Below are 27,957 nucleotides of genomic sequence, written 5' to 3' on the forward strand. Positions count from 1 at the left end.
CAGGAAGTGATGTACATGCTAAGACTAGCAATTGTAATTTGTTTTATAACAGGTGAAAATGTTCTGGATATATATTGTGAAAAGTCATGAAGTGCAGAAAATTAATTGACCTATTAGATTTTGGCTACGTTGTTTACATTTATTCTACTAGCTAAATGGAATTATATGTTTATACATTGTGCTAGCAAAAAAACCAAAAGGCAGATAAAAGCTTACAAATAGGAAACTTTATAATGCACAAAACTTCCTAAGAAAAAGCAAATTAAGCAGCTCTGGGTCTGTCTGTACTGTTCTAGAAGGTTGTGTAGATACTTGATGAGTACATCTCACTTCAAAAGCTTTGGTATCAGATTGCAAGACTACAAAGAACAATTTTATCAAAACTAGCTTTGTAAACAATTCTTTAAGATACCTGTTCAGTTTGGTATTTGCTTGTATATTGTACTTTACAGTTCAGTGCTTTTCTTTTAACTGCATGTTCTCTACCCATCAGTAGGCATAATTACCACTGATCAAGACCCCTAATCTCAAGCAATTATAAGCTCTTACATTGTTCTAATTGCACATTTGAAAATAATGTCATTTTCTCATGTAATTATGAGATGATCCATACAATTAATTTCTGCTTTTCTTTTTATCTGATCAGTGTTAATTTTGTGTGACCTCACAATGTGTTATCTGAAAATGCCTTTGAGACTTGCAGTTTTTCTGGTTAATTTATGGTTATGTTTCATATTCAGTAAGGAGGGATACAGTGCAAGAAATTTTCCAGGCTGTGCTTTCAACCTTCTATGACCTGAAAAATTTGTTGTGTATTAGGAACTTGTTGGTGAAACAGAAGTGCAATTATCCGTTTAAATCATCTACTCTTTGCAAATGCAGGTGCTTGCTCTTTGAATAGTACTTAGATTAGTGCAGTATGTAAAAGGGGTTTATTTTGGTTTTTTAATTGTTAAACTGGAATTTACATGCAGACAGACTTTTTTGACCAGCTTTCCGGGCAGCAAAAGTGAGGGCAGTTCATTTTCAGAAAGCACTGCGAGTCGTGGGGGCAGGATATAAGAGATTGTTCACGAGTTGATGTTGGTCTCACTTGTTGCTGCGTAGTTCTGCACACCTTTTGTGTGCCAGGCCATTGCATGAGTGTGTTTTGAACAAATCATCGTCAGTCTGTTGAATCATCTCAGGAACCAAATGCAGCACGTACATCTGTAAATGGGGTAATTGTAAACCTCTCATTCTTACAGACAGAAATTATTACTGTTATAATTCTAAAATCAGACCCCAGATCTTTTACTGTGGACCTACACTAGCTTGTATTTATTTCTCTATTCTTACTTGTTACATCACTAAAAATAGCAGATGATTTGGTGACCTTAGCAACCTGTGTCTGACCTTCATGATTCACTTGTGGGTAATTTCCTGCTGCAATTACTATGGTCCTGTCTGTGGTGTTATTTAAACACTGGTTTAAATGACTGCAGTGTAAATGAGCAGCCACATTATTGGAGACAACATGTTTTTCTTTATTGTAAGAGAAGAATATTTGCATCAGGGGGTGAGTGCCGCATCATTTCTGAGGGATCTTGACATTCCTGGAGGAGAAATGCTGGAGATTTTGCTCTGTCATGAATAGCCCAACTTTCTTTCTTTAGTAGAGTGTGTGTTTCTGAAATCATTCTGGGGCTGCAGTCTACTGCAGTGGGTTCATTTCATTATTCCTTTGAAAGTAAGGAGAGGCACACAGCCAGCTACTTCTGTGCAGAAGAGTTCAAGGTTTAATATGCTAATGTATCTACCCAATATTAGGCTGCAAAAATCCTTGGCTTTGATGTGTCTTTAATAGTAATAAAATGGTTGGCTAATGATAAATTAAGTATGTAAGTTTGAGAATTAAAAAAATTAATCTAGGCAGGAATAATTTTCCTTGCCAAGATAATTGTCATACTGGAACTGCAGTTTGCAGTGGAAATTCCTTGCTTTATAATAATCAAAATATACAATCAAACTTTTGGCTTTTCTTTAGGCTTCACATTAAAGCTGGGCATTAATGGGACAGGGTGGGGACTGCATTTTATATTTGCTGGCCTGGAGCTGTATTTGCCAAGGTACTGAACCTCCAGGTCTCACTGTTTGCCAGAGAGCAAAGATAAAAGTCTGCTTGCCATCCTCTCTGTAATTGTCACCTGTTTCAGTGCTGGGCTGGCCGCCTTGTGCTGCTGCAGTCTCCTGTAGGGTCATGTTTGCATCTGCATTACAGAGAGCAAACCAGGACTTATTCAGGGATAGGTAATGCTGTTCTAATAACAAAAATACTCATGGATTAAGGAGCTGTTATGGTAAATCAGTTTTGTAAAGCATTTTATCATTCTTCACTACTCACTGGACTGCCCGGTATAGTTTTGTTCAAGCCCAAGTTCAGGTTAAACACGGAAAATATATGTTTCTGGTTACTGTAATAATGCTCTCCCCTCTGAGAGAGCACATTTTTCTGCATATTTTTATAGCTGTTTGTACAGAGGAATAGATGGAAAAAGGGAGAGCTGTTCTCTACAGAAACTCATAAAAAGGAAAGTCATGCAGCATCAAGAAGGAATTCTACAGAAAATCAGCAGTGTAAAGGCCTTGAGCAAACCTTAACTTAAATCACATCTCTTGATGATCAGGGCAAAGACAGTCCTATAAGTTTCTTTTGCACAATATCAAAGGTTTTTGTTGGTCATAGAACCCTAGAGCATGTTAATTGGCTTAAGGATATCTGCCTATAACACTCACCTGAATAAATAGCTGCATTCTCAAGGGAAGAAGTGGGGTGATTTTTTTTTAATAGCTGGTGAGGGAGTAAATAAACAGTAAAAAGGGGTACTTCAGTAAAGCAAAATATCTTTTTTATAAATATGTCTTCTCATTGACTTATTTTTATTTCAAGTGGAAGAGATATGATACAATTTAGTGCTTGTTTTGGGGGGCAGGAAATGGTTAAGAGGAAGAAGTTACTCAGCAAGCCAGAGCACTTACGGGTGGTTATCATCACATCTGCAGTCTGACTGTTCTTCTCCCTCTACAGCCAACCTGTCACACATCACTGACCTGATTCATGATGTAGGAGAGCTCCCCTTGAGGCTTCCTGTCTCTCCATTTCATCCAAGGCTGGACTGGCTGGAAGAGCCCCAGCCTCTGCAAGCCATCAAAGCTGGCTGCTAGGGCTGCCACCAGCCTGCTGTTCTGTCTTGGCCTTCAGCAGATGGAGCTTCTCAAGTCCTGTGTGTTTTCATCTGCTCCTCTCTATGCCTGGAAACACTGCCTTTTTTTCTGCCTGGTGTTTATTCTTAAACCCATCTTGATGAACCAGCTGGCTTCCCAACTGTGTTGTGTGAAGTCAGGAGGGCTGTGCAAAGGTCTGCCTCTCGGCTCCAGCTCTTGCCTCAGGCCTTGCTGTTCTTTTGCCTGAAGAATGTAAAATGTAATGCGAGTTTTTATATATTATTAAACTTATGTGTATAAATCACTGACCCATGGTAGCTGTTTATTACATATTCCATCTTGTCTTTGATGCACTGCTGCTGTCACTCTGAGGTGGGTAACGATGACTCAGCTTACTGCTGTGATAATGCACTTAAAGCCTGGAAATCTGTCACTGATGGTATTTCAACACAGGTGCTATAAACCTGAGATGAAAAATTAAAGTATTTGCTGTCAAGCTATTTCTCTTAAAATTCTTCTGTCTACTGTTGTGGTTTTGTAAGGTTTTGGGTACTGCTGAGTTGTTTTATGAACAAAGTCAAACAGTCGTGTTTTAGGAGGTCTGGGATGCAGGACATGCTCTCACAGAAGCAGGTGGTGGTCCTCAATTTGCAGTGCTGAAGGTGACCTATAAAATGCTTGTGTTCATCAGGCCTTCCTACCTTCCTAATAAAGCACCAATATTTGCATGCATTTTTACAACCTAGCCTTTCCAGCCTTAAAGCCCAGTGGAACACAGACTGATCACCACATCTTACCATGTATTTTCCCTGTGGTTTTCCTTCTTTTTCACAGCCCTTCTGTATGCCACCATTTTTGGTAACGTGACAACCATATTTCAGCAGATGTACGCTAACACAAACAGATACCATGAAATGCTGAACAGCGTCCGGGACTTTTTGAAGCTCTACCAGGTCCCCAAAGGACTGAGTGAACGTGTGATGGATTACATCGTTTCCACCTGGTCAATGTCCAGGGGAATAGATACTGAAAAGGTAAGTAAATTAAACTGCAAGGAAAGAAGTTACATCCTGAAAGCAGTCCATTAAAATAAACAGGAGGTACTGTCTTAGTAAAGGAGACAAATATTCTTTAAATAGTTCTAAACAGCAGCTTCCCTTAATTTTTAACTTTTAAATACAGTATTTCAGCTATTCTGTCGTACTGACATATGATAATGGTAAAAGTATGTATGTTTTGCTAGTGAAATGGTATGAAATAGTAGAAAAATCATAAAGAGAAAAAGCTCAGTTTACTATAAATAAAGGTGATAAGTAAATAACAAGTTCCAGACTGTAACACAACCTCACAGTTTTTCTAAATGAGATTTTTTTTGCAATATTTCTCATGAGGTTGCTTGCAGCTCTGTGGGCCTGAAAACAAGGTAATTTTTTTTGTCGTTGGAGAGTTTGAATGTAATATTCTGTGTGCAGGTTAAAGATATTAATGAAAGCTGGAATTATTTAATAACGTATTGCTTGAAATCTACTTTGTGTAAGGCAAGTGTTATCATTCTGATTCATTGAATTGATGAATAAATTCCCATTGTGTCTTTTAAAATAACAGATGGCCTTTCACCAGAACAAATGTACCAATGTAGCTCCTTGTCGCTTTCATATTAGTTGCCAGTTTTTGTGGGGATAGACAATTTTTCTTCTGCTTGTAAAGAGATGTGATTTGTGGGGTGGATCATTCAGGAAATCACACCAATGCTCTGGTCACCAGCCTTCTGGTTGGCAGCTTAATTTAGCATTCTGAACTGTGGATGATGCAGTTAAAGAGCAAACAGTGTCATTTCTGTACAGCTGTTACAGCATCATTATGAAGCAGGAGAACAGATGTGGCCTTGCACTGAGCTGCCTGCAGACTGAGGGGCACACAGGGCACTGTTTGCTTTCCTAAATGGTCTTCAGCCAATCTGCCATTTTTAGATCCCAGACATGATTCTGTAAGCACTGTCTGCCATACTAGCTTTCAGAAAGAAATTATATTTTAGTGCTGGATAGCACTGGTTAGAAGCTGTTCTGCATGTTTTCTCACAATCTGTCTTTGTGTGGGGTTGTGATTCGAGGTAGGTGCATTTGGAGAAGGTGGAGAGACATCTGAGGAAACATAGTGTAATGAGTGCTGGTGCTTTCATTCAGCCCCCATTACAAACTCCTGTCATCATTTTAACAAAACAACAAGAAAAATTTGCTGTGTAAAACATGTTGGTTTTTTTTTTTAGCGTATCTTCAAAGTTCATTCTTGGCTTCCTTTGATAAGGAGAGAAATGCTTTAAGAGGATGCATTTGGAGACAGCAGACTAACCAAACCAAGCACAACAATACTCAGTGTAGCCTTTGAGAATTATCTTAATAAGAAGGAAAGAAGGTTCCAATTGTCAGGATACCAAAGTGCTTAATACAGTGCTGTTTTCAGTAACTGGTGTGTTCATAGCTGAGCTGCTGCTGGCCGTGACTGCTAAACCAAGAACTCAGCTTTCATCTGCACAGCAAAAGCTGTGGTTGGCTGTGCCAATCCATAAACTCCCAGGTCTGAGCTCTGTTGTTTTGATGCCTGTGCATAACTTCTGGGATGTTTTGTCATGAATAAAACATGTATTGCTCATGAGGCAGAACAGTGGTACTTGTGCTCCTCTGAAAGGCAGTGCAGCTTCCTACAGATGAAGCAGAGACTTAAATATGAACTGAGCACAGAACTGGTCCTGTCACTATTTTGTAGGCCACGAATTTGTCAGTTCAGTGTTCACTGCAGACACGCTAAGTTATTGGTTTAGAAAATGCCAGTACAACAAAATTTAACTAAGAGCTACTGAAAGATTCTAAAATTGATCCATGAAGATACATTTCCTACCTCCCTTACAAATGAAAGTCTTCTTCCATTTATCTGTAGATCTCAAATGTCTTTAATTGCTTTCATTTTTGTGAAGTCTGGAGACAATTTCTTTAAATGGAGAATGGAAAACTGGTTAACTTCCTCTAAGACTGCTATACCAAAAAGTTTTTGGATAATAGCATCATTTCAAATATTCTTTTGTATACTCGGGGGGGTTTGCTGCTATTTCTATTGCAACAACCCTTTTTGTGTGCGATATCCAGGTAACTGGAAAGTGTGTGTGTAATTCCAGTAGTAAAATTTGGCAAGAATATGCCACTAAAGAGTATTTTTATCACCAGAGTAAATGAGATAATGGAAAAGACAGATATGGCCGCTGCCTGTGTTCCCTGTTAAATGCTGGCCTTGCTGCCCCGGCCCATTTCTGTGAGCCTGGAAAACTGGGAACTGGCACTTTTGGCAGCTCTTCTGTACAGGGCAGCCAAGAAAAATCATCCCTGAGTGCCCTACACCTAAGCACTATACAAATACATCTCTTTTAAGAAGTTATATCTGTAATAAAATGTCTGTTTGGAGGTGGGCCAAAGATGTTGATATTGGTGGTGGAGTTATTTGCCTTTGGAGTACCAGGCATGATATCTGAAACCAGTGCCATGCACAGAATTAATAGCTTGGTTCTCTGCTCAGATCTTGCACAGAACCCCATTTCAAAGTGTAGGCATAGCCATAGTGCTTCCTGTGTTCCTTTTGTGTTTTTCAGGAGTATTTGCAGTGAGACAGTCTTCTCTTTCCACCTAGGAAAATGTGTGGGAGTAACTCTGAAGCTCAACTGGAGTGCTCCTTAATTGGATGGAGTAGTTATTACTAAGAAAATAATAATAAAAAAAGAGGCAGACTCAGACTACTCGATGTTCTTCTCAAATAATATGTCCTAGACGTGCTTCATCATAGACCATCCCCCAAGGATTTTGTCATCCCCAAACTCTGCTCATGTCACTTCTTTCCACTTTTAATCTGCACATGCAGCAGTGATTTGGTATTCTTTCCACTTGGCTGTTCGTATTATATTAAAACCCTTCAGAAATGGCCCTGGCTGGTACCTGCTGTGCTGAGCGTCAGCTCCATCAGCTCGTGTTCTCTTAGGACCACACATCATGAATTGCCGTGAGGAACATTCCATTTGGAAGATCAGAAGCTGCCCAAAACAGCATCATACCTTAAAGTCCCTTTCCTGTGTAAACAAAAAACTTGTTAGTGCCACTTGGGGGTAAATTTGGATACCTGCAATTCTCAATGTTATGAGTTAATTAAACTTTAAGTAATTTGTTTTTGTTATTAAAGCATATGACTTGTGCAGGCTTTTCATGGAATCTGCCTATCAAAAAAATGACCTACCCTCTAGAAACAATTATTCTGGAAGATTTTCTTCAACACTTTCTGTACTGCTGGGCTCTAAGTTTTTTTGTCTTAAAAACCTTAGGTCTTCAATATCCAGCAGAGCATGTTGTTGAGAGGGAAACTGTGTTTTCCTTCAGATGTTGTAAGGTAGACTAAGTTAGTATTGTTGCTTTTGTGGATAAATAATATAAAAATAAACTCTGAGATTAGAAATGAGAAGGAGGAAAGTGGTTCTTAAACTTTGCGTGGTAACCTAGCCATAGCAGGCAGGTAGAAGCCATGCACAGGAGCTGATTGTCCCTCTGGTTTCCCTCTCAGGTTTTGCAGATCTGCCCTAAGGACATGAGAGCAGATATCTGCGTTCACCTGAACCGCAAGGTTTTCAAGGAGCACCCCGCCTTCAGGCTGGCCAGCGACGGGTGCCTGCGGGCGCTGGCCATGGAATTCCAGACGGTGCACTGCGCTCCGGGAGACCTCATCTACCACGCCGGGGAGAGCGTCGACAGCCTCTGCTTCGTGGTCTCGGGCTCCTTGGAAGTGATCCAGGATGATGAAGTCGTTGCTATATTAGGTGAGTTTCAGAGCTGGTAATGTGCATTTGCATAAATACAAATATGTGTGTGGTGGTGTTCACAGGGGTCGAAGGACGAGGGAAGAGATGAGAATCTTGACTCCATGTTTCAGAAGGCTGATTTATTATTTTATTATATATATTATATTAAAACTATACTAATAGAATAGAAGAAAGGATTTCATCAGAAGGCTAGCAAGCAAAGGAATGATAATAAAATCTTGTGACTGACCAGAGAGTCCAAGACAGCTGGACTGTGATTGGCCATTAATTAAAAACAACCACATGAGACCAATCACAGATCCACCTGTTGCATTCCACAGCAGCAGATAATTATTGTTTATATTTTGTTTCTGAGGCCTCTCAGCTTCTCAGGAGAAAAAATCCTAGCAAAAGGATTTTTCATAAAATATGTCCGTGGCATATGTGCAGCAATTTATAGCCTCCTCTATTCTTTCTTTAAAGAGATTCAGTTAAGTTTGTTTTTCCACTGAAAGGTTTAAAGGGCAACCATCTAATATCCAGATTGCTTCAACCCTGTTTCATCTGGTCAATGAAAACCTTATTTTTGCGTGGGGTCCTGGTCATTCTTGGGGTCTTCCCTGTCTTGATACATCCCTTCTGTTGGGGAAGATGAAACAGGAAAGCCTTGTAAATATGATTGCCTGGCAAAAGATTTTGAGAATATGGAAACCATAAGTGAGATTGAAATGAAAACAAGCTTTGAGATACCTTAGTTACTGAACAACTGGAAAACAATGGTGTGGCCAGCTGAAGGTAATCCCCTCTTGATGAAACAATATCCTTTGCTTGCAGACAGGTCCAAGGGTCAGAGCAGACCCTACTAGCTTGGCAGAAGGAGTCCAAAGAGTAGTTTTTAGGGTTTAAAATGTAACACAGTATGATAATATAATTATTCTTATAGGCTGTATGTAAATGCTACAGGATTTTTATATTGTACTAGATTGGTTAGTGAGAATTAGAATATTCAACACAGAAGAAGATTTATTGTATTGTAACAGGAACCTCACTCTCTCTCATCCTCCTTACCACACTCTTGCCTTCTTTCTCTTTACTGCTCTCCTCACCTCTCTCTCTCTCTTTTGGGCCTGCTCCAAGCTGTGGCTGGCAGCTGCAAGCAGGGCCCTGCACTTGGCCCTTTGCAGTAAAGCACAAGTTCCAAGACCTGGCTTCAGAGATCTCTCGTCTCCCTCTGTCCTGACCGTCCTGCCCCCTGTCACTCCCACACCTTCTAATTAGAAATTCCATTTAGAACTTCAGAAAACTTGAAGTGCCTGCCTCAGTCCCACACCCCCTCCCCCCATAATAATCCATTTTTGCTGTAGTTTTTCCAGTTAGATTTATTTAAGGTGTCGTGTTGAAATACTATTTATCTATTTTAAAGTCAAAATAGTCTAAAACATTTAGAGCCGATTTGTGTTAACTTGGGTTGGAGGCATTGAAAATAAACTGATGGGGTGTAAACAGCATTCTGAGGCAAAGCTAACAGAAAAGAGTGTGATAATCCAATAGATGTAGATGAATCATGGGGTGGCTGAAGCATTGAGGAGGTGATACTTATCATTTGATTCTGTCAAGCCCTTTTGTGATAAGGTAAATTCTCATGGTGGCTTAATCCTGTAACTGTCATTCATAGCAGCCTGCAAAAAGAGAATAAAACATCTTGGTTATCTTACTTTTTTCTGAACACATACACTCAACTCTCCTAAGATTAATGTCTACTGAAAAATGAGGGGGCTAATAAATATGCTGAGCTTCATTTTTCTCTACTTTTGAATAGGATTGCTTGTATAACACAGGGTAAATTTAGAGTCATGGAGAATCAAGTTGGTAACACTTTGTGCCACACAAGAAGCTAAAAAAGTGAGAAGTTGGAGGATAACTAATTCCCTTTTGTTCTGGAATCACCTGTGCTGCTCAGTGCTAAGTGACATTTGGAACTTCTGCTTGTCTGTGCTGCACATCAAGAACTTGCTACTTTTTGCCATGTTGAACTCTTATGAATTAACAAATGACAAATGTAGAACACAAACTAAGACCTCTCAGTTTGTGTATCTTTATGCCACCACCTGGATTCAGCATGAGCAGAAAACCTCAACACATCTTGCTGCTCTATTTGAGTATGGGTAAAAAAGCACTAAGATCAAATTTCTTTAAAATGTTCTTTAAAGATACCAATTTTCTCCTCATCTTTCCTGCTAACTCCTGCATTTTATCGTAACACTCACTTTAGAAAACCCTCAGCCAAGATTGCTGGAGGAATCAGTGTTAAGGAAACCTAACTCCTAATCTCTGCTGCTGCAGAGTGATAGCTACAGATAAATGAGCCTGTTCCCTTGGGATCTGGGTGAATAGAAGTATTTTGTTGCTGCTCTTCTCCTGGGATGTAACTATCGATTCTCTTCCCACCACAACTTTTTATTTTCTTCTTTTTCTTTCTTTCTTTTTCTTTTTTAAAATTTGGAGTCAGTTCTCCGGCTCTCACTAAAGCTGATGAGTTTTATTCACATTTTCTTTGTGAATATTTTAAGTGGAGAGGAAAGTAAAATGAAGAAGGATCTGTTTGGGATTCTGTGAGATTTCATTTTGGATGTGCATCAATTTTTGTGCTTGTTTCTGGACTAAGGAATCCCTTTCCTTCCACACTTGTGTGTCCCTTCCTCCTCCAGGCATTGAAGACTTCTGCTGAAGGTTTCTCTATTCTGAAAAGAAATTATGTATTTAACTAAGTTTTCACTATTCTGAATCTGTTGAACTTCTTTTTCCTTCAGCATTGTGTAATTTAATCCCCACACAACTGAAGGATATGCCAGGAGATTGGTCAGGATTTCCTCTCTAACTGCTTTGTACTCAGTTTTCTTATCTGTAGAAAACAGTGTTTTGGGGTCAGATTTTTTTCTTGTGATATTTGTTTGTTTTGGGGGGTTTTGGCTTTTTTTTTTGTTTGTTTTTATTTTCATACTTAGCTAAACTTGCCAAGTTCTTGATGAATGTATACCAGAAAAAAACAAGGCACTACAAGGGGGAAAAAAAATGTGCGTTGTACGAGAAACATGATTTTTCCTGATCACTCAGCCAGAGCAACCTATGCCATAAATTTTGTTTACCAGTCCCAGCCAAGCATAGCTGTGAATATCAGGCACATAACAGCAAACCATGTGAGGAATTCCTTAGGGTAATTTTAGTTGACGGGTATGTTACAGAGACTGTAATCTTCTTTCAGGAAATCTGGAAGTGAAAATGAAAAGAAATAAGTGCACAAATTATTCAAGGTGAATTATTTGCTCAGCTCTGGCTGTCATGTAATAAAGCAACTTTTGTAGCTTGCAATGTAGCCTGTATCTTCCTTACAATGGAGAAATGAATTTTAACTCTAAATCAGTCTGTGGGACTGCTGTATAGCATTACATAAACCAAAGGCAAACTTAATGCTTAAAGGATCCAATTCATAGGAAACATTTTTGAGTTCTGAAATCATTTAACCTTGCAGACTGGCATATAAGAGTGTATTGTGCAGCCTTGGAGTGCATTGTGTACACTTGCATAATATCCTTCCAAATCATTTCCATGTAATACCCCAGAAACAGGTATATTCTCAGTTCAGGCTTATGTTCTTAGAACAAAGCACTGACTTTGATTGACTTGGATTAATATGAGCCCTGAGTTGAAAGAAATTGCACATAGACCAGCAGTGAAAAAAGGCACTTTTTTGTGTGTCCCCTAAGATTGCCTTTCCCATTAATTTAAATTGAGACACAAATACAGAAATATGCAAATTCAAAATAAAATCAACCCCAAACCTTTGCCTGTTTTAGTAAAAATTTAAAGAAATTTTTGCACTTTGTATGAAGTTTGATTTGTTGGAATGAAATATACATGTTTTGAATTCTATGCAAAATTTATACCAAAATACAGAAATTACTGGTGTTCACACAACACAGTCTTTGGATTTGGTGTGTCAAAGAAACAGAAACAAAAATGTAGAAAACGACCTCTCAGCCAGGTGATTGATTTATTTGTGATTCATTCCAATACTCCAAATGAGTCAGAAAAAGAAGACAGCAAGAAAAGCCACTCTCTTACTATGTTTTCTGTGTTAATGTGTAAGTATGAGAGTGGGATTATGTAGAAGGGAAGTTTAGCTGGTGGGAACCTGCCTGGATGAGGCACAATAATTTCTGGTTTTGGGAGTTTGCTGTTCTTGCAGTGACGCTGCTGTTGCTTCGTGGGATGAAGTGCTGACGTACACTCAGCACTTTGAGGAAGACTGAGACAAATCACACAGTCCCTGCCCTGAGGAGATCTGAGTGAAGCACAGGTCAGGCAGGGCTTCCATTAAGAGAATGTTTTCAACTTGGCTTTGCTTTTAACTTCCCTGAGCCCTCCCACTTGGCCTGATGCTGCTTTATCCACCTGAGACTGATGGTGTCTCTTTGAACTACTCTTGCTTAAAGACTTTGCCATTTATCTTGATGTGGTTAGAAAAAATAAGAAGGTTTGTTTCCTCTGTTAAAAACACTCAAGTGTTTATATGCACTTCATTTGGCAGCTCTGGTTTCTCTGTTTTGGAGCAGATCTTTCAGGCTAAGACCCTGAAACATCTGAAAACCTGACTTTACTGCAGGTCTTTGAAAAGTTAAAACCTACTCATGCTCAGGAGATTGGCTGTGTTTTAATTTATCAAATAACTTCTTAAAATATTCCTCCTGAATTAACTTTGTTCTGGGCACAGACCATAAGGTCTGACTGCAGCTTTCTTTGGAATATGCAAGGGAAAAGGCACTTTGCTGCCCTCCAGTCATTTAGTCTGAACCTTTTCAATCTCTTCTCACCATTGCTTGAACAAGAGCTGATTCCTGTGCTATGTCTCCAACTGTGTGTGTATTAGATAATTCAGTGAAAATTACAGAAAAGAATGTCATTAGCAGCAAAAATAACATTTTGTATGTATTTTCTAGAAATACATGGAAGGGCTGGATAGGAGACCTTGTTAGTACCCAAGTTGGTTCAAAGTCTTTCTGCCTGAAATTGGGGTAATTTTTGACATTTAAGAAAACATTCCAGTAAAAAACTAGGGGAAGACCTTTGAAAATTAGGATGGCAAGCTCTTTTTTTTCTAGATAGCAGTGGGGAAAGCAGTGTCTTGTACTTAAATTTTCAGACTGCTGTGAAATCTGTCAATTAATGGCTGCTAGAGGGCCTGACTGAGCAGTAGATCTTTACTTGTATGAGATGTTCAAAGCTGCTGGAATGGTCTTGACACTTCCTGCAAGGAGCCAATGTGTGTATGGATGGTAAGACTGGAGGTTAGTTTTGTGGACTTGATTAGAGACAGGGAACTTGAAGCTTTTATTTAACAACTGAAATCCAAAGCCCTGAAAACCACTGTGGTCTTCAGAGCTGAGGGCTGGATGAGAAGAATAGCATTAACTAGAAGATTTAATTAAAAAGAAGAAAACAACACCATCCCACCAAACAGTTTGTCCCAAGAGTTACATTCTGGCTGTTCTGCATTTATGTTCTTGCTGTCTTTATTTGAGCTAAAAAAATTCAAAAGAATAAACCTTTTTCTTGACTGTTGTTTTAACATCACTGAATATCCTGAGTTGGAGGGGACCTGTGAGAATTGTTGAGTCCATCTCCTGGCTCCACAAAGGGCAAGTAAAGTGAACTAGACAGGAAGGGAAGTCAGGGCAGGAATTTATTGTGAGTAAGGAATACAAATTTTCTCCAACAGGTCAGTTTGCTTTTACTATTCCTTTTGCTGCTATCAAAGCTGAAAAGCAATAACAGCATGGAGATGTTATGTAGGTATGCAGGTGTACAGTAACACAATGTCAAGAATGGGATTTTCTGGGAGAGGGGCAGGGAGTGTACAAAGGATGCACACAAATTTACATTAAAGACCACACAGGAGCTGAGGAGGTGAAATTTGCATGACCCTGAAATACAGATCTTTTATTGTTATTTACAAAGCTACAAAGTTGACAAGATTGGAGACTGTGGATTTAGCGTGAGGTTGTAGGGGACTTTGGTGTGCCATGTTTTGTTTCAGCAGGATATTAAATGCTCCATTTGCTTTGTGTGGAGAAATTCCTGCTGATTTAATTTGATCTAATTGCAGTCTTAAAGAAATGTTATAAGAATAATTGTTTGTTTTCTTTACAATTGCTTTGGCTTACTCATTTAGCCGTAAGCTTTTTGTTCAGATGTAGACACCAGAGGATTGATTCAGATTTTGGTGGGACAGATTTGCATTCAGATAGGACAGTGCTGGCTGCAAGGGCAGCTGTGCCACAGGGATGGTCTCTTTTAGAGGAGGGACAATAGCAGTGCACAAGTATTGTCTGTGTTAGACCCTCTCCATGCAAAACATTGCAACTTCCACACAGTTGTGTGAAAACTGCTTCTCAGCAGACCTGAAGATGGCAGATAAGTTAACTGACTCCAGGCTGCTCTCTTTAGTCTGTCCCTAGTACCTGAGCTAGCTCTGATTTCCCTGAACTCCTCTATGTTGTACTCCATTTTCAAAGATTAGCTCTGTTATTTTAGAGCCTAATTTTAGAGCCTTCTGTTATTTTAGAGCCTAATTCCAAGCCCTTGAAGAAGTCCCATACTTGTCTGCTTCATTTTTCACCTGAATTTTAAATTTAGGTACACCTCTCTGTGTTAAAAATGCCAAGCTCCTGAGCTCTCAGGCTTAAGAAATGGTTGCAGGATTATGGATGGCATTAAGAGTTTTCTGACAGTATCTAACATCTCAGCATTGTTTGTGCTATTGAATAAGACTGCAACATGACCAGCAGTGCTTTGACAAAGGAATGATTGAAATTAAAATCCATCTTTATCCTCAGTAGTTCCATTGTGCTTTTTCTATTTATAGTTGAAAGGTAGGGTTTTTTTAGGTTGATTTATATAGGCAAGTTGGACAAGTTGCATGTTTCTGTGAAGTGATTCAATAAACATCAACCTAAGGAACAATTTTCAGAGTCTGATTTGCTCAGCGAGTGTCCAGGCACACTTAGCAAAAGCATTACAGATGGAGAGGCAGCTAAACTTTTTAAAAGGACATGGCATAAAGAGGTCTACATTAATATAAAATTTTAATTTCATGGTGGATGAAGGAGCAGCACTAAAACTCTTATTCAGAAATATAGGTTTATCCCACATGGCACGTGGTAGTTTCAGACAGACTGTTCCTTATCCCTGTCCTCCAGACATCTGGGGTGGTCTGGTATCAGGACTTGCCATTTTTGAAACTTTTTGTTTGTTTTGTGTCTAATTCTGACAGACATTAAAAGCATGAATTGCCAAAGCTCCTGTCCACTGTTGTTTGTAGATGGTTTAAGACTGCGCAGGGTATTGGAAAAACAGATTTTTAAAACATTTGATGACTTGCTGGAGTAACTGAGGAGGAGGAGTATTCAGAGGCCTCAGTAGGGAACTTCTGGGTGTGTTTAATGTTTTATTGTGCTGAATTTAGACACCTTTGCATAATGTGCTCTTAAACAGTCCAACAGCATTGCATGTGGAAGAAGTCCCCCTTGGAAGCTGGCAGTGTCTGGCAGGACACTGGGAGCTGAAATTGAGATCTGGTAGGGATGAGGCTCTTTGTTCCAGCATGTCCCTTGATATCTCAGGATATCTGTGTTAGGAAGGCTTGCACATCATCACATCATATTTGTGTGCATGCTGCAACAAGAGGTGTGAAGAGGTAGAAATTATAATTTAGCAAGGAAGTCAGCTTTCTATAAAGACCCTGATTTCTGGCAGGTGAACCACTGAACTAATTTACTAATTTTTTTGTCTTTTTTATCTTCTTTTTTTTTTTTTTTTTGTAGGGTAGATGCAAATTTCATGAGGTTTTCAACGTTTACTTTCTATATTTCAGAACACAAAACTTGCTATTTAAACTCCTGTGAATTCTTTGTCTGAAATAAAATAATACAATTTTGGGGCTTTAATGTATGTTTAAAGCAATACCTATAATATAAAGCCTGTCCCTAAGTAATCAGGGAAGTAACTCAGAGGATAATGCAATTTGAACTTCTTAAATAGGTTTGTTCTTTTTTTTTGTCAGAGAATTAGCACTGCCCATGCAATGACAACACAGACTGAGCTGTGTTTTTTCTATTATTAACCAATGCAAATACATTCAAATATATTTATTACTCCAGTTACCTGCTACTGCATATCCTCTAGTTTGTACAAACTGCCCACATGTTTATAACATTTTTATAGTAACCATTAAAATGCAAATAAGGATAAATCATGCAGATTCTGGTGAAGCCTCCTGGCTTTTTTTGTGAATAAACCTGGTAGGGCCCAGTTGATGTTTAAAACTCCTCTTCACAGTACATCAAGTAGTGAAATATAATTCTATATTCTGTATTCGTGAGACAAATAAGCACCTTAATTACAGCAACAATAATAGAAAATTTAGCAGTAACTTAATCATGTTGTTGCTACTCATCTCTAAAATATCTTTTTTTTATTTTATCTGTAGAGTAATGTGTTTCAGCAGAGAAAACTGATGCAGTTGTGTAGTAAACTGTCTGCAAAATGTTGCCAGACTGTGGTTTACAGCATAAACAGATACTCTGTGTTTCTGTTCATGAACCAGGCAAATCACTGAAAGAGCAACTTCAGTTTGTTACCTCTGTAACACTTGCTTTGGTTTCTGTGGCAAAGATACTCAGGAGTTTTGGAGGTCTAATTAGAGGAAAGGAGTAGTTGAAACCTCCGGTTAATGACAAATAATATATTCTCTGCAGTGCAGTTGGTCATTCACTTTTCATTACATGTCTCAGTTTGCACTTGAGAAATCTTAAGAGAATCCAAAGCAGCAAACAACTTCCATGCATCATCTCCTGCTGGCTGTACTGTGCTGGAGAGCCCGACTGTGGCTATTGAGTGGCTGTCAAGTTGTGCAATTTATCTGCAGGACAGACACTGAATATTCCACCTCATTGCCAAATGGTAGCTCTGCTTTTTTCTGGCTGCCAGGTTTTGTTGCATTAATGCACCAAGAGGGAAAATTACTTTTGCTCTGTTATCTTTACTTTCCTTGAATCTTTCTTCTCCCTGTAAAGTGGGAAGGTTTAAATTGCATGCTTTAGATTTGGAGGAAATGAGGGAAGAGAGAAGGGAAGGATTTTCAGTTGAAGCCAAAAAACCATGTGAGGATCACAGGGGGAGTTTGACCCTAGAAAATCTGTGTGTTTGCTTTTATAGCAGTTGGTGTCTCCCACTGCTTGGAGGTGGAGAGCAATCCTGAGGGTGCAGGCCAGTGTGGGGGCTCTGGGGAGCTGCGCTGGGAAAATCATTGTGGATCAGGATCACAGATGTGTTTGCTAAACACCTGATTGCCAAGATATGCTTGGTACTGCATTGCCACTGAAGTGAGCAATGTCTGGTCATTCGCTGCTCAACCATAAGCAATATTTGGTCATTCTGTCTGATCTTTGTATCTGCTGACACTGTCAGGTCTAATTCTATTGTTCAAACATGCAGATGAAGGCAAATTGGGAGGGGACATGACCTAGATTCTACTAGTTGCTGCTGTAAAAATGATTACTATTGCTTTGAGAATGGCTCAAACATGAATATTTTGTCTGATGTACTGAAAATCCATGGGCTCATCTGAATGCCTTCAAAATCCATACTGACTTGGAAGACCTGCAATACATGAATCCATAGCTTCATCTTCAGCTATCACACCAAAACTGCACCAGCACTTCCAGACACCCAGAACCCAAAAGTTGTCAGCCAAACACGTATTCCACATGAGTCATGTTTTTTTGGAGTAGAGTATCTTCTGCCTGAGAGAAGAGCTCTCAGTCTTTCCCCTTGTAAGAGTGAAAAGGCCAAGAGTTGTTGTGGTATCAAGGCAGTTCAGTTGTAATGTGAGAGGTTCTTTGCTCAGAACCAGGAGAGCACCTGACTAAGCTGCAGTAATCAGATCTTCACCACTGGTGCTGCTTTCAGGATGTGGCCTGGCCTTATGCCTGACTCAGGCTGAATTGGCAGTGGGAACAGAGAAATCATCTTTTCACTTGTAAGATAAACAGCAAGTTTGATGTAGAGAAGAAACTGGGGAAGAATAAAGATGGAAACACACAGTTTTATATAATATTTCTTCACAGTTTAAATATATCTGGGTTTGGGGACTTGTTATTATAATTAAAACAAACAAGGAAACATAAAAGGCAGAAAACTGTTTGGCTTTCCAATGCATGCTGAGCTGATGGTGGAAAATGTCCTCAGCCCATAAATCCAGCAGGGAATATGAATGATTGATGGTAAAAGCTTAGATCATCCACTTTAAGTGTGATTGACAGATAATGTTCCTGGCAAACATCTGGAATTCAGCAAGCTGGGAATGAGAAATGCAAAGTACTGACAAACAAATGGCCATCTGCATTTCTCTGGCTTTTTAATATTTTTTCAAAGGTAAGGTGAAATACCTAAAGCCTGGAGTTATGTATAAAAAGAGGCTTTTGGCTCAGGTTCTTTAAGGCAGCCCTTGGACTTTGCCAAGCACCTTCTGCCTCAGAAGTATCACCATACCCTTCTTGCTTTCCAACTACAGATGGTTTTGATAAAACACCCACTTAGTCTGCCTCCCCTTTTTTTTTGATTCCTTTTCCCACAGGGGTTGATCTTACTTTGTGGAGAACATATAGACAAAGGGAGATGGTATGCAATTCCTTATTATGCATAAGAGGCTAATTGTTCTAATGGAGTGCAGGTAATCCTGGGTGGAATTTTAATTCCTCCTTGCTGTGTAGATTTCTACTGCTCCTTCCCCCCCTCATTTTTCTATAAATGCCAAACAAGTTTTTTTTTAAGAATCTGGCAATCAAATTTGATACTTTTGGTACACATCATTTAGAAAATGGACTTGACAGAAATAAAGCAATGAGGTGCTTGCATGTGCCTTGCTTTGGAAACTCAAGTACAGTGTAGGATTCGTTTTCAGCTAGATCACTGGCTGTTAACTTCTAGGAAGTTTTTTAATAAAAGAGCACAATTTCTTTTGGTTTTTTAGTTTGTTTCTTAAAAGCAGGGTCTTCTGTGATCTGACTTGAGTTTGTCGCTCATGTGTTGGTTTTCTCTGGTTTGGCTCAGCAGGCACCCAGCAGACCCAGCTCCTTCCTCTGCTCCTCTTGCCTCTAATGGGAGGCAGCAGGACATTGCAGGAGGGAGATTTTTTCAGATGGAAGAGTTAAAAATAGTGAAGGGAAACTGTGGTTGCTGCCACAAGTGAGGGACAAAATTGTGTCTGTGTTATGAGAAAAGCAGAATTAAATTCCCCAAGAAGAGTAAGATATAACTATCTTCTGTTGTACCTCATTTCCAAGGTAGGCACAGCAGCACCGTGGTGTTTGTGCTTGGATTGTGCTAATTATTTATCACATTACTGTGAGGCAGTAACATAATGGCTGTCATTTTAGGGTAGGGAAACTTGTCTGGAGATGTTAAGCAATGCTCTTAGAAATGAGTTAGAATTCCTCTCCCTTGTGCTTGGACTAGCAGCTCTTACTGTTGCTCATCAGTGATGGCACAATTCAATGCTTGATAGATTCTAGAGTGTTAATTAAAACAGTTGTTTAGCTAATTGCCTGGAAGATTGTGAATAAAAGCATATTTATTCCAAAGGCAAACAATCCATTTTTACCCAGTGAAGCATATCGGTTTTTATGGGGTGTAAAAATTGTTTCATTTCAGTTTTGAATATATTGTGTGTTTGTCTGAAAGCCTTGTAGATGATCTGTTTCAACTGCATGGAAGATTTTTTTCTTTAGCCATTTTTAATGTATCTGCTAACAGAAACCATACAAATAATTGAAAATGTGAAAAGTCATTGCTATTAAAAAGAAAAGGTGTTTACTGGTCTGTGGTATTACCACCATACTTGGTGATATGAAGCTTTTGTACTCTTTCCAGATGTTGGCATTGTCCTATGCAAGAGACTAGAGGTGAAAGAAAGGTTATCTTTATGGTGCCTTTGCCTAGTTTTGTGAAAAATGTGGTAACACAACAGGTGGTTTCAGTGTATAGACACATTTAAAATTAAAATAAAGTCCAAAGCAGTCAGGATCTAAACTGATCCATGTGAGGTGGATGGTGTAGGTCTTCTGAGTAAGACTGGGAACACATCAGAGTTAATAACAACTTATTGCAATTCAGGGTAGTTTAACATCAAGCTGATAGCTTTTTCCCAAAGAAAAAGTGCTTATCATCTAGTGGAAGAGATTAGGTAAGGGTGGAAGTACAGTTGAAGGACTGAGATGGCAATATTGAGTTATATTTAGAAGTTTTCTTTCTGAACTCTTTACTCATGATAGTTCTCTTGACTTTATATAGGCTTTCAAAAATGATGATTTATTTAGGGAAGGAATCTAAAAGAACCTGGGTGAAGTCAGTAAACTAATACATATTTTGATGCTTTGGATTTAAGAATTGCTATGGGCAAGGTATTACTTTTAAGACAATGGACCATTCCTATCAAAACTTGATAGATAGGAATGTATTTCCATGTCGTTGGTCCTTAGAGAGATGGGCAGTGATGATACAGCACAGCAGAAGTTTGGGAGGAAAACTAATTTCAAAACAAGGAAAGTATAGCTTTTCATTATCAAGGTCACAAGTGAATTCCTTTTTTGTTGGCATTATGTATTGGAAAACAGAGGGGAAAAAGACCATTACTCTTGTAAATAAACTTGTAACTTTCTCCTACACAGTCCATTTGTGCCCAGCCTGAAATGGGGTTCAGCCAGTTAAGTCCTGACAATTTCAGGATCGCTCCTCATCTGGATTTTGGTGTACATGCCCTGCACTGTAGTGCCCAGACTGGTGCAAATGCCATCCTTGCAGTATCCCACAGTATTCACTGCTGCCCCAAGCTCATACAGACATGCACATGGGAAGGGTGTGAGGAAATGGCTCTTTGCTTCCTTCCAGTGAGAAACAGCTGAACTTTCATGCCTTGCCATTGTTATCTTGGGGATAACTAATTGTACTCTTCTTGGTTTGGACTCAGTTTAGCTGCAGACTGTAGCTGTACTGATGTGTGATACAGGATGATTTTATTGACACAACAGTGGGTAAATGTTAGCCAGATAAAGAAAAATCAACAACACAGATGTAAGAAACAGATCCTTTGTGTGACAGTTAAAAGGAGGAAGGGAAAAACCATTTCCTCTTAATTAATTTCTTTGAAAGGGATCATAAGAAAATATGCACCGAGAATGAAGCACTTTTCTTGATTTTTAGAAAAAGACCTTTACTGATATTTAAAGGAGACTTGTCACATAGAACTCTTTTAAAGTATGATTTATTCTTATGAAGTTTTGTAGGCTGTTTTAATTAAGAAAAAGATAATGGAAAAAAGTTATCAGTTAAATATTTCAAAGTTGGTTTTTTCCCTGACAGTTTTTTTTTCCTGAGTGCAAAAGCAGAAGAAACTGGACTGCATGAATGAGATGTCTGTTCTTTTATATTTTTGATGGAAATAGTGCTGTTAATGAAAGCAATGCTGTTGATTTTCTTTAGGCAAAGGAGATGTTTTTGGTGATGTGTTCTGGAAGGAGTCGACTCTCGCCCAGTCGTGTGCTAATGTGAGGGCTTTGACTTACTGTGATCTGCATGTGATTAAAAGGGATGCCTTGCAGAAAGTGCTGGAATTCTACACTGCCTTTTCACACTCCTTCTCCAGAAATCTCATTTTGACCTACAATTTGAGAAAAAGGGTAAGTAGCTGTGATTTTAACATGCATCATGTAAATTATCTCACTTTTAAGGACTGTCTGCATGAAAAAAATGGAATCACTTGAGTTCTGGAATTTCTTGCGCACCCTTTTATAAGATGACTTTTCAGAGCTTGCCTGGGATACCCTGCTGGCATATAGAGTCAAAAGGCTCTGAGTATTTATTCCAGTGCTAGCTTCAGAGGGAGCTAGACTGTATGTATGTGAAAGTATTATACATTTCCAGGAGGTAAACCGGTTCCAGCATCTATGAAAACTGTCATGCACTTGAGATAAACAGTGTTCACTATGTAATGCAACTTCAGTTTGTAAAGCATCTAAAAATATTTTAGAGATGTTGCCTGAAATCACAAGGAAAATGACAGGGAAGATATAAAATATAATATATAGAAGAAAAGTCAAGTACAGTATACATGATGGAAAAGTAATATGAACACGACATTCTATCAAGAGTTGTTTCTTTTATTATAAATCACATTTTGGAATGACTTTGCTTATCTATAATATTTACATTTTCTTATCCTTGATTTTTTGGCTCTTTTCATTCCTTGTTGTGTGCCGTTTCAAGTTATTTTGTCAAATGCATGTAATCATAATCTAATAGCCCAGTTTAAATCCTCTGTGTAATCTTCAGTGAACAACCTCTGCAGAAATTTATTAAAATAGTAGTGGGTATAATGCAGATGATAGGATTTTATGATGCAAGGTAGAAGACAATAATATTACGCTGAAAAGAAATACATTAGAGAACCTGTACTTGCTTTATAGGGGTATTTGTGATCAGCTAAAGAAATATGTTTGATAGGAAACTTTTTTGTTCCTAAAAATGATTCTCTATTGTAATTTCCAGGTGCCAAGTGAGTCCTAGATAATTAGACCTGAAAAAAGAGAAATCTTTTAATATTTTAAATCTATTTTATAAGATTACACTTTTCAACTGGACATTTTTAAAGATTTTTTTAATATATAGAATTGGCATACAGAAAGTAAAGTAGTATGATGGTATTTTTTATCTCCATATGTTATCAGTATAAAAGAGTTCAGCCTTTTAGTGTTGGATGAAAGAAGAATGTGTGATCCACACTTTGGTGAAATAAATCAGAGCTCTGGTAGAAAATTGATGTGATTAAAAACTAAGAAGCAAATTTTTACTTGGGGATTTCCTCCTAAGTAGTTTTTTTCAAGTGAAGGTACACAGCTGCAAGCATATTAAGAGAGATGTCCTGTTAATAAACAGCTCCTTACTCGGTCTTAGTTAATGTAAGAAATAAAATAAATGAAGGAATTTGACATTGCTGTCACCTCAAGAATCAGTATCAATGACTGACATATTTTATAATTAACTCTGTGGCTAATGTGGTAAGATGCTCTCAGAATATATAATTACCTTTTTCTTTCTCAAAAATCTGTAGAAATAGCAAGCTTTGAGGCTTAGAAGGCCCAACTTTTTCAAAACTCATAGTAATGCTAGCAGAATTCAATTATTTTTGACCTGATCTGAGCCAAAAGGCCCAGCTTTAGAATCAAATACCTACTCCAGTAGTGCCACTGTCCCTCCATATTTATTAGCATTGCTTTTCCCAGCCCAGGTTATGAAGCATTTTTTAACTGTAGCATCAGTAATTCTGTGCTGTCAATTTTCTATACAAAATGTTCCTAATAAAAATGTACATCTTATGATAGCAATTTCCATCCAGTTATTTAAATAATTGGATTTTAATTGAGTTGCAGTCAGCAGAAAAGTGGCATTGATTGATAATGGAAGTGAGAATTTGATGGTTCTAAGTTAGCAGACTGTAACACTATTTTATTAAAAGAAGGCTGATTGCAATCAGAATGCAAATGTTAAATAATGTGAATCATATATGCTCTTGGAAATGCGTGGAAGGTACAATACTTTAGCAATCTGAGGTGATGCACTTTAAAAGGCAACTTTTTAGAATTTAGAATTTATTCTGGTTTAAATATCTGTGATTTGGTTTTTTATAGAAATAGCTCCCCAGCCTGTCGCTTCTAACACTTCTCTGGTCTATTTCTGCAAATGGAATTTTGTAGAATTAAGATGAACTGGTACCTTCTGTTGGTTACATTTGTGATGTATTGCATATCCTTTAGAGTATAAATACCAGAATTACACTTTTCATTTCAATAAACAGTTCCATCTCTGGCTCCAAAAGCATTCAATTAGTTGAAACATAGATACTGTATATTCCTCCCAAATATATTAATACAGATTCCAAATACATGAAAAAGCAGCTTTGGGGATTTTTTTTTTTTCAGAAAGATCTTATATTTCTAGGCTCAGTTACTCCTGTGAGGTGTCCCCATCTTCAGGGCACATATGCCTGTAGCTGGTTGTGGTACTGAGTGCCACTATGCAGGGCTGGGTGATTTTTTTTGTAGCCTGGTTTCACTCAGCTTTATCCCCGGCCGGGGTCTATGTACAAATCACCAACGGGATGGGACTGCCAGGAACGTGCCTTGAGCTGTTTGATTTTCCGACATCAGTCTCATTACAGGGTTATGACAATGGGAAGGTGCCAGCAGCTCACATCACAGGCAGCAGACAAAGAACTTAATGTTACAACTTGCTTTATAAGTTTTTTGACCAATCACACAAAGCAAAAGCAGTTTGACAGTAGTTCTATCCAACCACTATAAGCTCACGTACCTTTGGTTAAAACAATGCCTGCTTACTTTGAATACAATACCTACTTGTAAGCCTTAAGATACAATGCACAGAGCTCCATTATTAAGTTTAGAGCTTCCTAACATCTTGCTAGATAACTTTTCTGTAGCTTAGGGAGTTATTCTAGACAAGTGTTAATATACAGACCATTGTTGTATTTGTCCTTACTTTTCTACTTCTTACATAATTTTTCTGCTGACCTATCTCATGGCTGCTGCTTAGCTCTCATCACAGTTCTACTGTCTCTGAGACCTGCCTTTTGTAGATTTCCCAAGACCCTCTGATTTTATGGATTCCCACAATTCCCCCTCTCAGTTCACCTAAAAAGAAACCTTCATAACTGTTTCATTTATTGCTACTTTGCATTTTGTAGCTTTATTATAGTATATCTGCTTATTACTTACTTAAAGCATCTTTTTGCTCGCACTAAGCATTGCTATATCACAACACAGCAATTTTAATGCTGTGGAAGTCCAGTTCGTTCAAAGGGCATAAATAACAATTACAAGTCATTGTTCAAAAAAGTCTCGATTCCAAGGCCTTAATTCAAAACCTTCCTCCATGTCTACACCTTCATCCACCATCTCTGTGAGATTTTGAGAGCTCTCTGTGAATCCATTTCCTACCTCTCTCTTTGATAAAAACTTTGATAGTTTTGTCCATCATTTGTCGCACACACCGAAGTATGCACAGTATTACTACTAATATAACGACCAAAACACCCAACACATATGGACCTATCTTACAAAGTTCCCTTAGCCAAGGTGCAAAGCTCCATTCTTGGAACAAGTCATCTAACCAGGATCCACCATCTTCTTTAATTGGAGCTGTCAAATCTTTCAGCTTTTGTACGCTTTTTTTTTTTTTTTTTTGTATGGATGGATTCAGAATGATCAGACAGGTTCATACAACACAATCCTTCAAATTCCTCACAACCATGTCCATGTGCCAGTAAAAGAAAATCAATTGCTGCTCTGATTTAAAGGGTAGCATGTGTAACACTATTAACATCTGTCAACATATCACTGATTGCAGTGGATATGGCATTGGCTTGTTTACAAACATCCAATCTGATCTAATTGTTTCAATACCATTGCTGAAGCCAGTTGGGGTAAAAACAAACCTGCTAAAACTCTTTTCGCAGCATTTCTGCTGATGGCTGTGACAGAAATAAGCAAACATGCAGGTACATTGGAAGGCACCCAGACTGCTCAGTTGGTCTTGACCTTAGCTGAACCTAGAGCTGGATTTAGGCAAAGTAAAAGGCAACACGCCTTGTGCTGTTCTTCATGCTTGTCTTGAATGTGGTTTGAGCTGGGCTGGGAGGGCAGGACACCTCTGGTCTGTGTATCCCCTCTATGCCTTCCATAGAACAGACCTGCAGGTGTAAAAGGTTACTGCCTGTGATACTTAAAGACTTTGTGGCCAAGGGAGAAGTTTCCAGTGCTCTGTGCCTGGCATGTCATTATTGTCCCTGTCTGTGCTGTGAAAGCACTTTCCTTTCACTCACTTTCTCAGCAAATGCCAGTGAAATATCCTCTTTTCTGAAAGTGTCAGCTTGCTGTCAGGTGACTTCCTGAGCAGTTTCCTCAAGTGACTAAAATCCCTCCTGAAGCTATTAGTTGTCTAGTTACCTCAGAGTGGAGCTCAGACTTAGAAAACTTCTTATTTTTCCTAAAGGAAAGGAGAAAGCAGACCTTTAATTAACTCCTTCTGCTGCCAGTCACTGAAATGTTCATCTAAGTGGGAACAGGGGGATAATCATCTGCTGCATCTCACTTTCCACCCTCCTAGGAAACTGAAACTGCAGTCTGTGTCTGTGGGTGCTGTGTGTTGGACTTGAAGACTTAGCAGCTGAAAGGAAACTGAGAGAGGTTTTTCAGAGCAATACTTGCTGTAATAATGTTCTGAAATTAAAGCAGCAGGTTAACTTGGTGTTTCTCTCTGTTTTTGGAATCTTTGAGGGGAACCAGAGTGTAGACACTGGGGGTATTGTGGGATAGTCAAGTGACAAACTCACCCTCATGAAAGGTATGCTGGACAAAGGAAATGCTGCAAGCTGGGAGGGCAGCAGGATTCACAGGCTGGATGGAAGAGATCTGGTTGTTCCCACCAAATATTTAAACACTTCTGGGTTTCCAAACTGGTTATCATAGCTCCAGGTTGGTAGAGCTATAAGACGATAAGCTTATAAGCTTCCTCCATAGCTACCTGTCTTTGGCTTGTGGTGGGGTGCAAGTTTTCCTCCATAGCTACCAAGTCTTTGGCTTGTGGTGGGATGCAAGTTTGCTGTCTGTAAGAATGGGAAAGGCCTTTGGCAAATGTTCTGGCTTTGGCAGTTGCTTCTTTCCATGTGCACGAGCTTTGTGACCAATATTAACTTCCACTGGGTTGTACCACCCTGCATTTGTTCATTTCATTCTGCTGCAGCCATAAATGATGTTATAGCTCAAATGTCTGCTCACACTACATAAAAGGGAGAATTCTAATACATAATTTATTAAGCTGAGATTTCTCTAGTAAGCCATTTTAGCCTGGATAGAGATTAAATGACTAATTCTGAATACTTTGGAGTGTCATGATAGAAAGCGCAAGTAGCTTTCCCAGAAGCTGAAATTTGTATCCTAATATAAAAGAAGGAGGGCAGTAGGATCTAGGTATGTTACTGGGATTTTGTTGGAGTGAAAGTGGCAAAGAATATTCTGCATTTTTACAAATCAAACATGATTTAGTGAGTTAGAGCCAAAGCTCCTAGTCTGAACATGCTTGAGAGAGCAGTGATTGTAACAGAATAGTCTCTCTCCTTGGCAGTGTAACAGTACTTGCTTTTGTACATTTAGAGGTGTGTGTATTCTATGGTATTCCAACTGTGCCAGTGGACAGGACTCCCAGCATCTCTTTCAAAAAGCAATTTTGAAATGTAATTGTGCTTTCCTCTTCAGCATTAGCTTAATCTTTCTTCTTTTGATAGTGTAAGCTCTAACTAGAGAGAGAACCTCTCTCAAATCCTACATTTCAGCTAGGAGTGCCTCAAACCCTGATTTTAAATCTCAGTGGGTATTGGAAGCAGTTTGTTTTCAAAGGGGCAGTCCATGGCCTTATATTCTGCCTTTTCACATGACAAGTTTTAAAATTCTTTTTCATGATGGAGGTTCAAAATGGTATCCCAGAATTTTTTCTGGTACACAAAAGCCAGAATTGCTGGAAGGTTTCAACAAAGCTTTCTTACACTGAGAAGAGAAAGGTTTTAATTTTAGAATCTTGTCCCATTTGATGATGGATTTCATAATGGTCAAACTGACAGCCTGCTTCTTTCTCCTGTGTTTGTACTCACCAAAACAATCCCACAAATCCTGTGGGAAGAGGATTTTGATGTTTGACTGGCGTGCATCTTACAGCACTGAAAACTGAGGACATTGGACATG

General features: G+C 38.7%; 1 protein-coding gene across 1 annotated transcript in view; it reads left to right on the plus strand.

The window, feature by feature from the left end:
• The window catches only part of KCNH1 (potassium voltage-gated channel subfamily H member 1), a 175,546-nt gene that overhangs the window by 81,880 nt on the left and 65,709 nt on the right, over nucleotides 1-27,957 (plus strand). The window contains exons 8-10 of the mRNA XM_058802022.1: nucleotides 4,039-4,238; nucleotides 7,798-8,050; nucleotides 21,629-21,825. Coding sequence (XP_058658005.1) covers nucleotides 4,039-4,238; nucleotides 7,798-8,050; nucleotides 21,629-21,825 — 650 coding nt within the window. The remainder of the gene's footprint in view (nucleotides 1-4,038; nucleotides 4,239-7,797; nucleotides 8,051-21,628; nucleotides 21,826-27,957) is intronic.

This window comes from Ammospiza caudacuta, chromosome 3 (assembly GCF_027887145.1).
Source record: "Ammospiza caudacuta isolate bAmmCau1 chromosome 3, bAmmCau1.pri, whole genome shotgun sequence".
In the NCBI taxonomy this organism is placed as follows: domain Eukaryota; kingdom Metazoa; phylum Chordata; class Aves; order Passeriformes; family Passerellidae; genus Ammospiza; species Ammospiza caudacuta.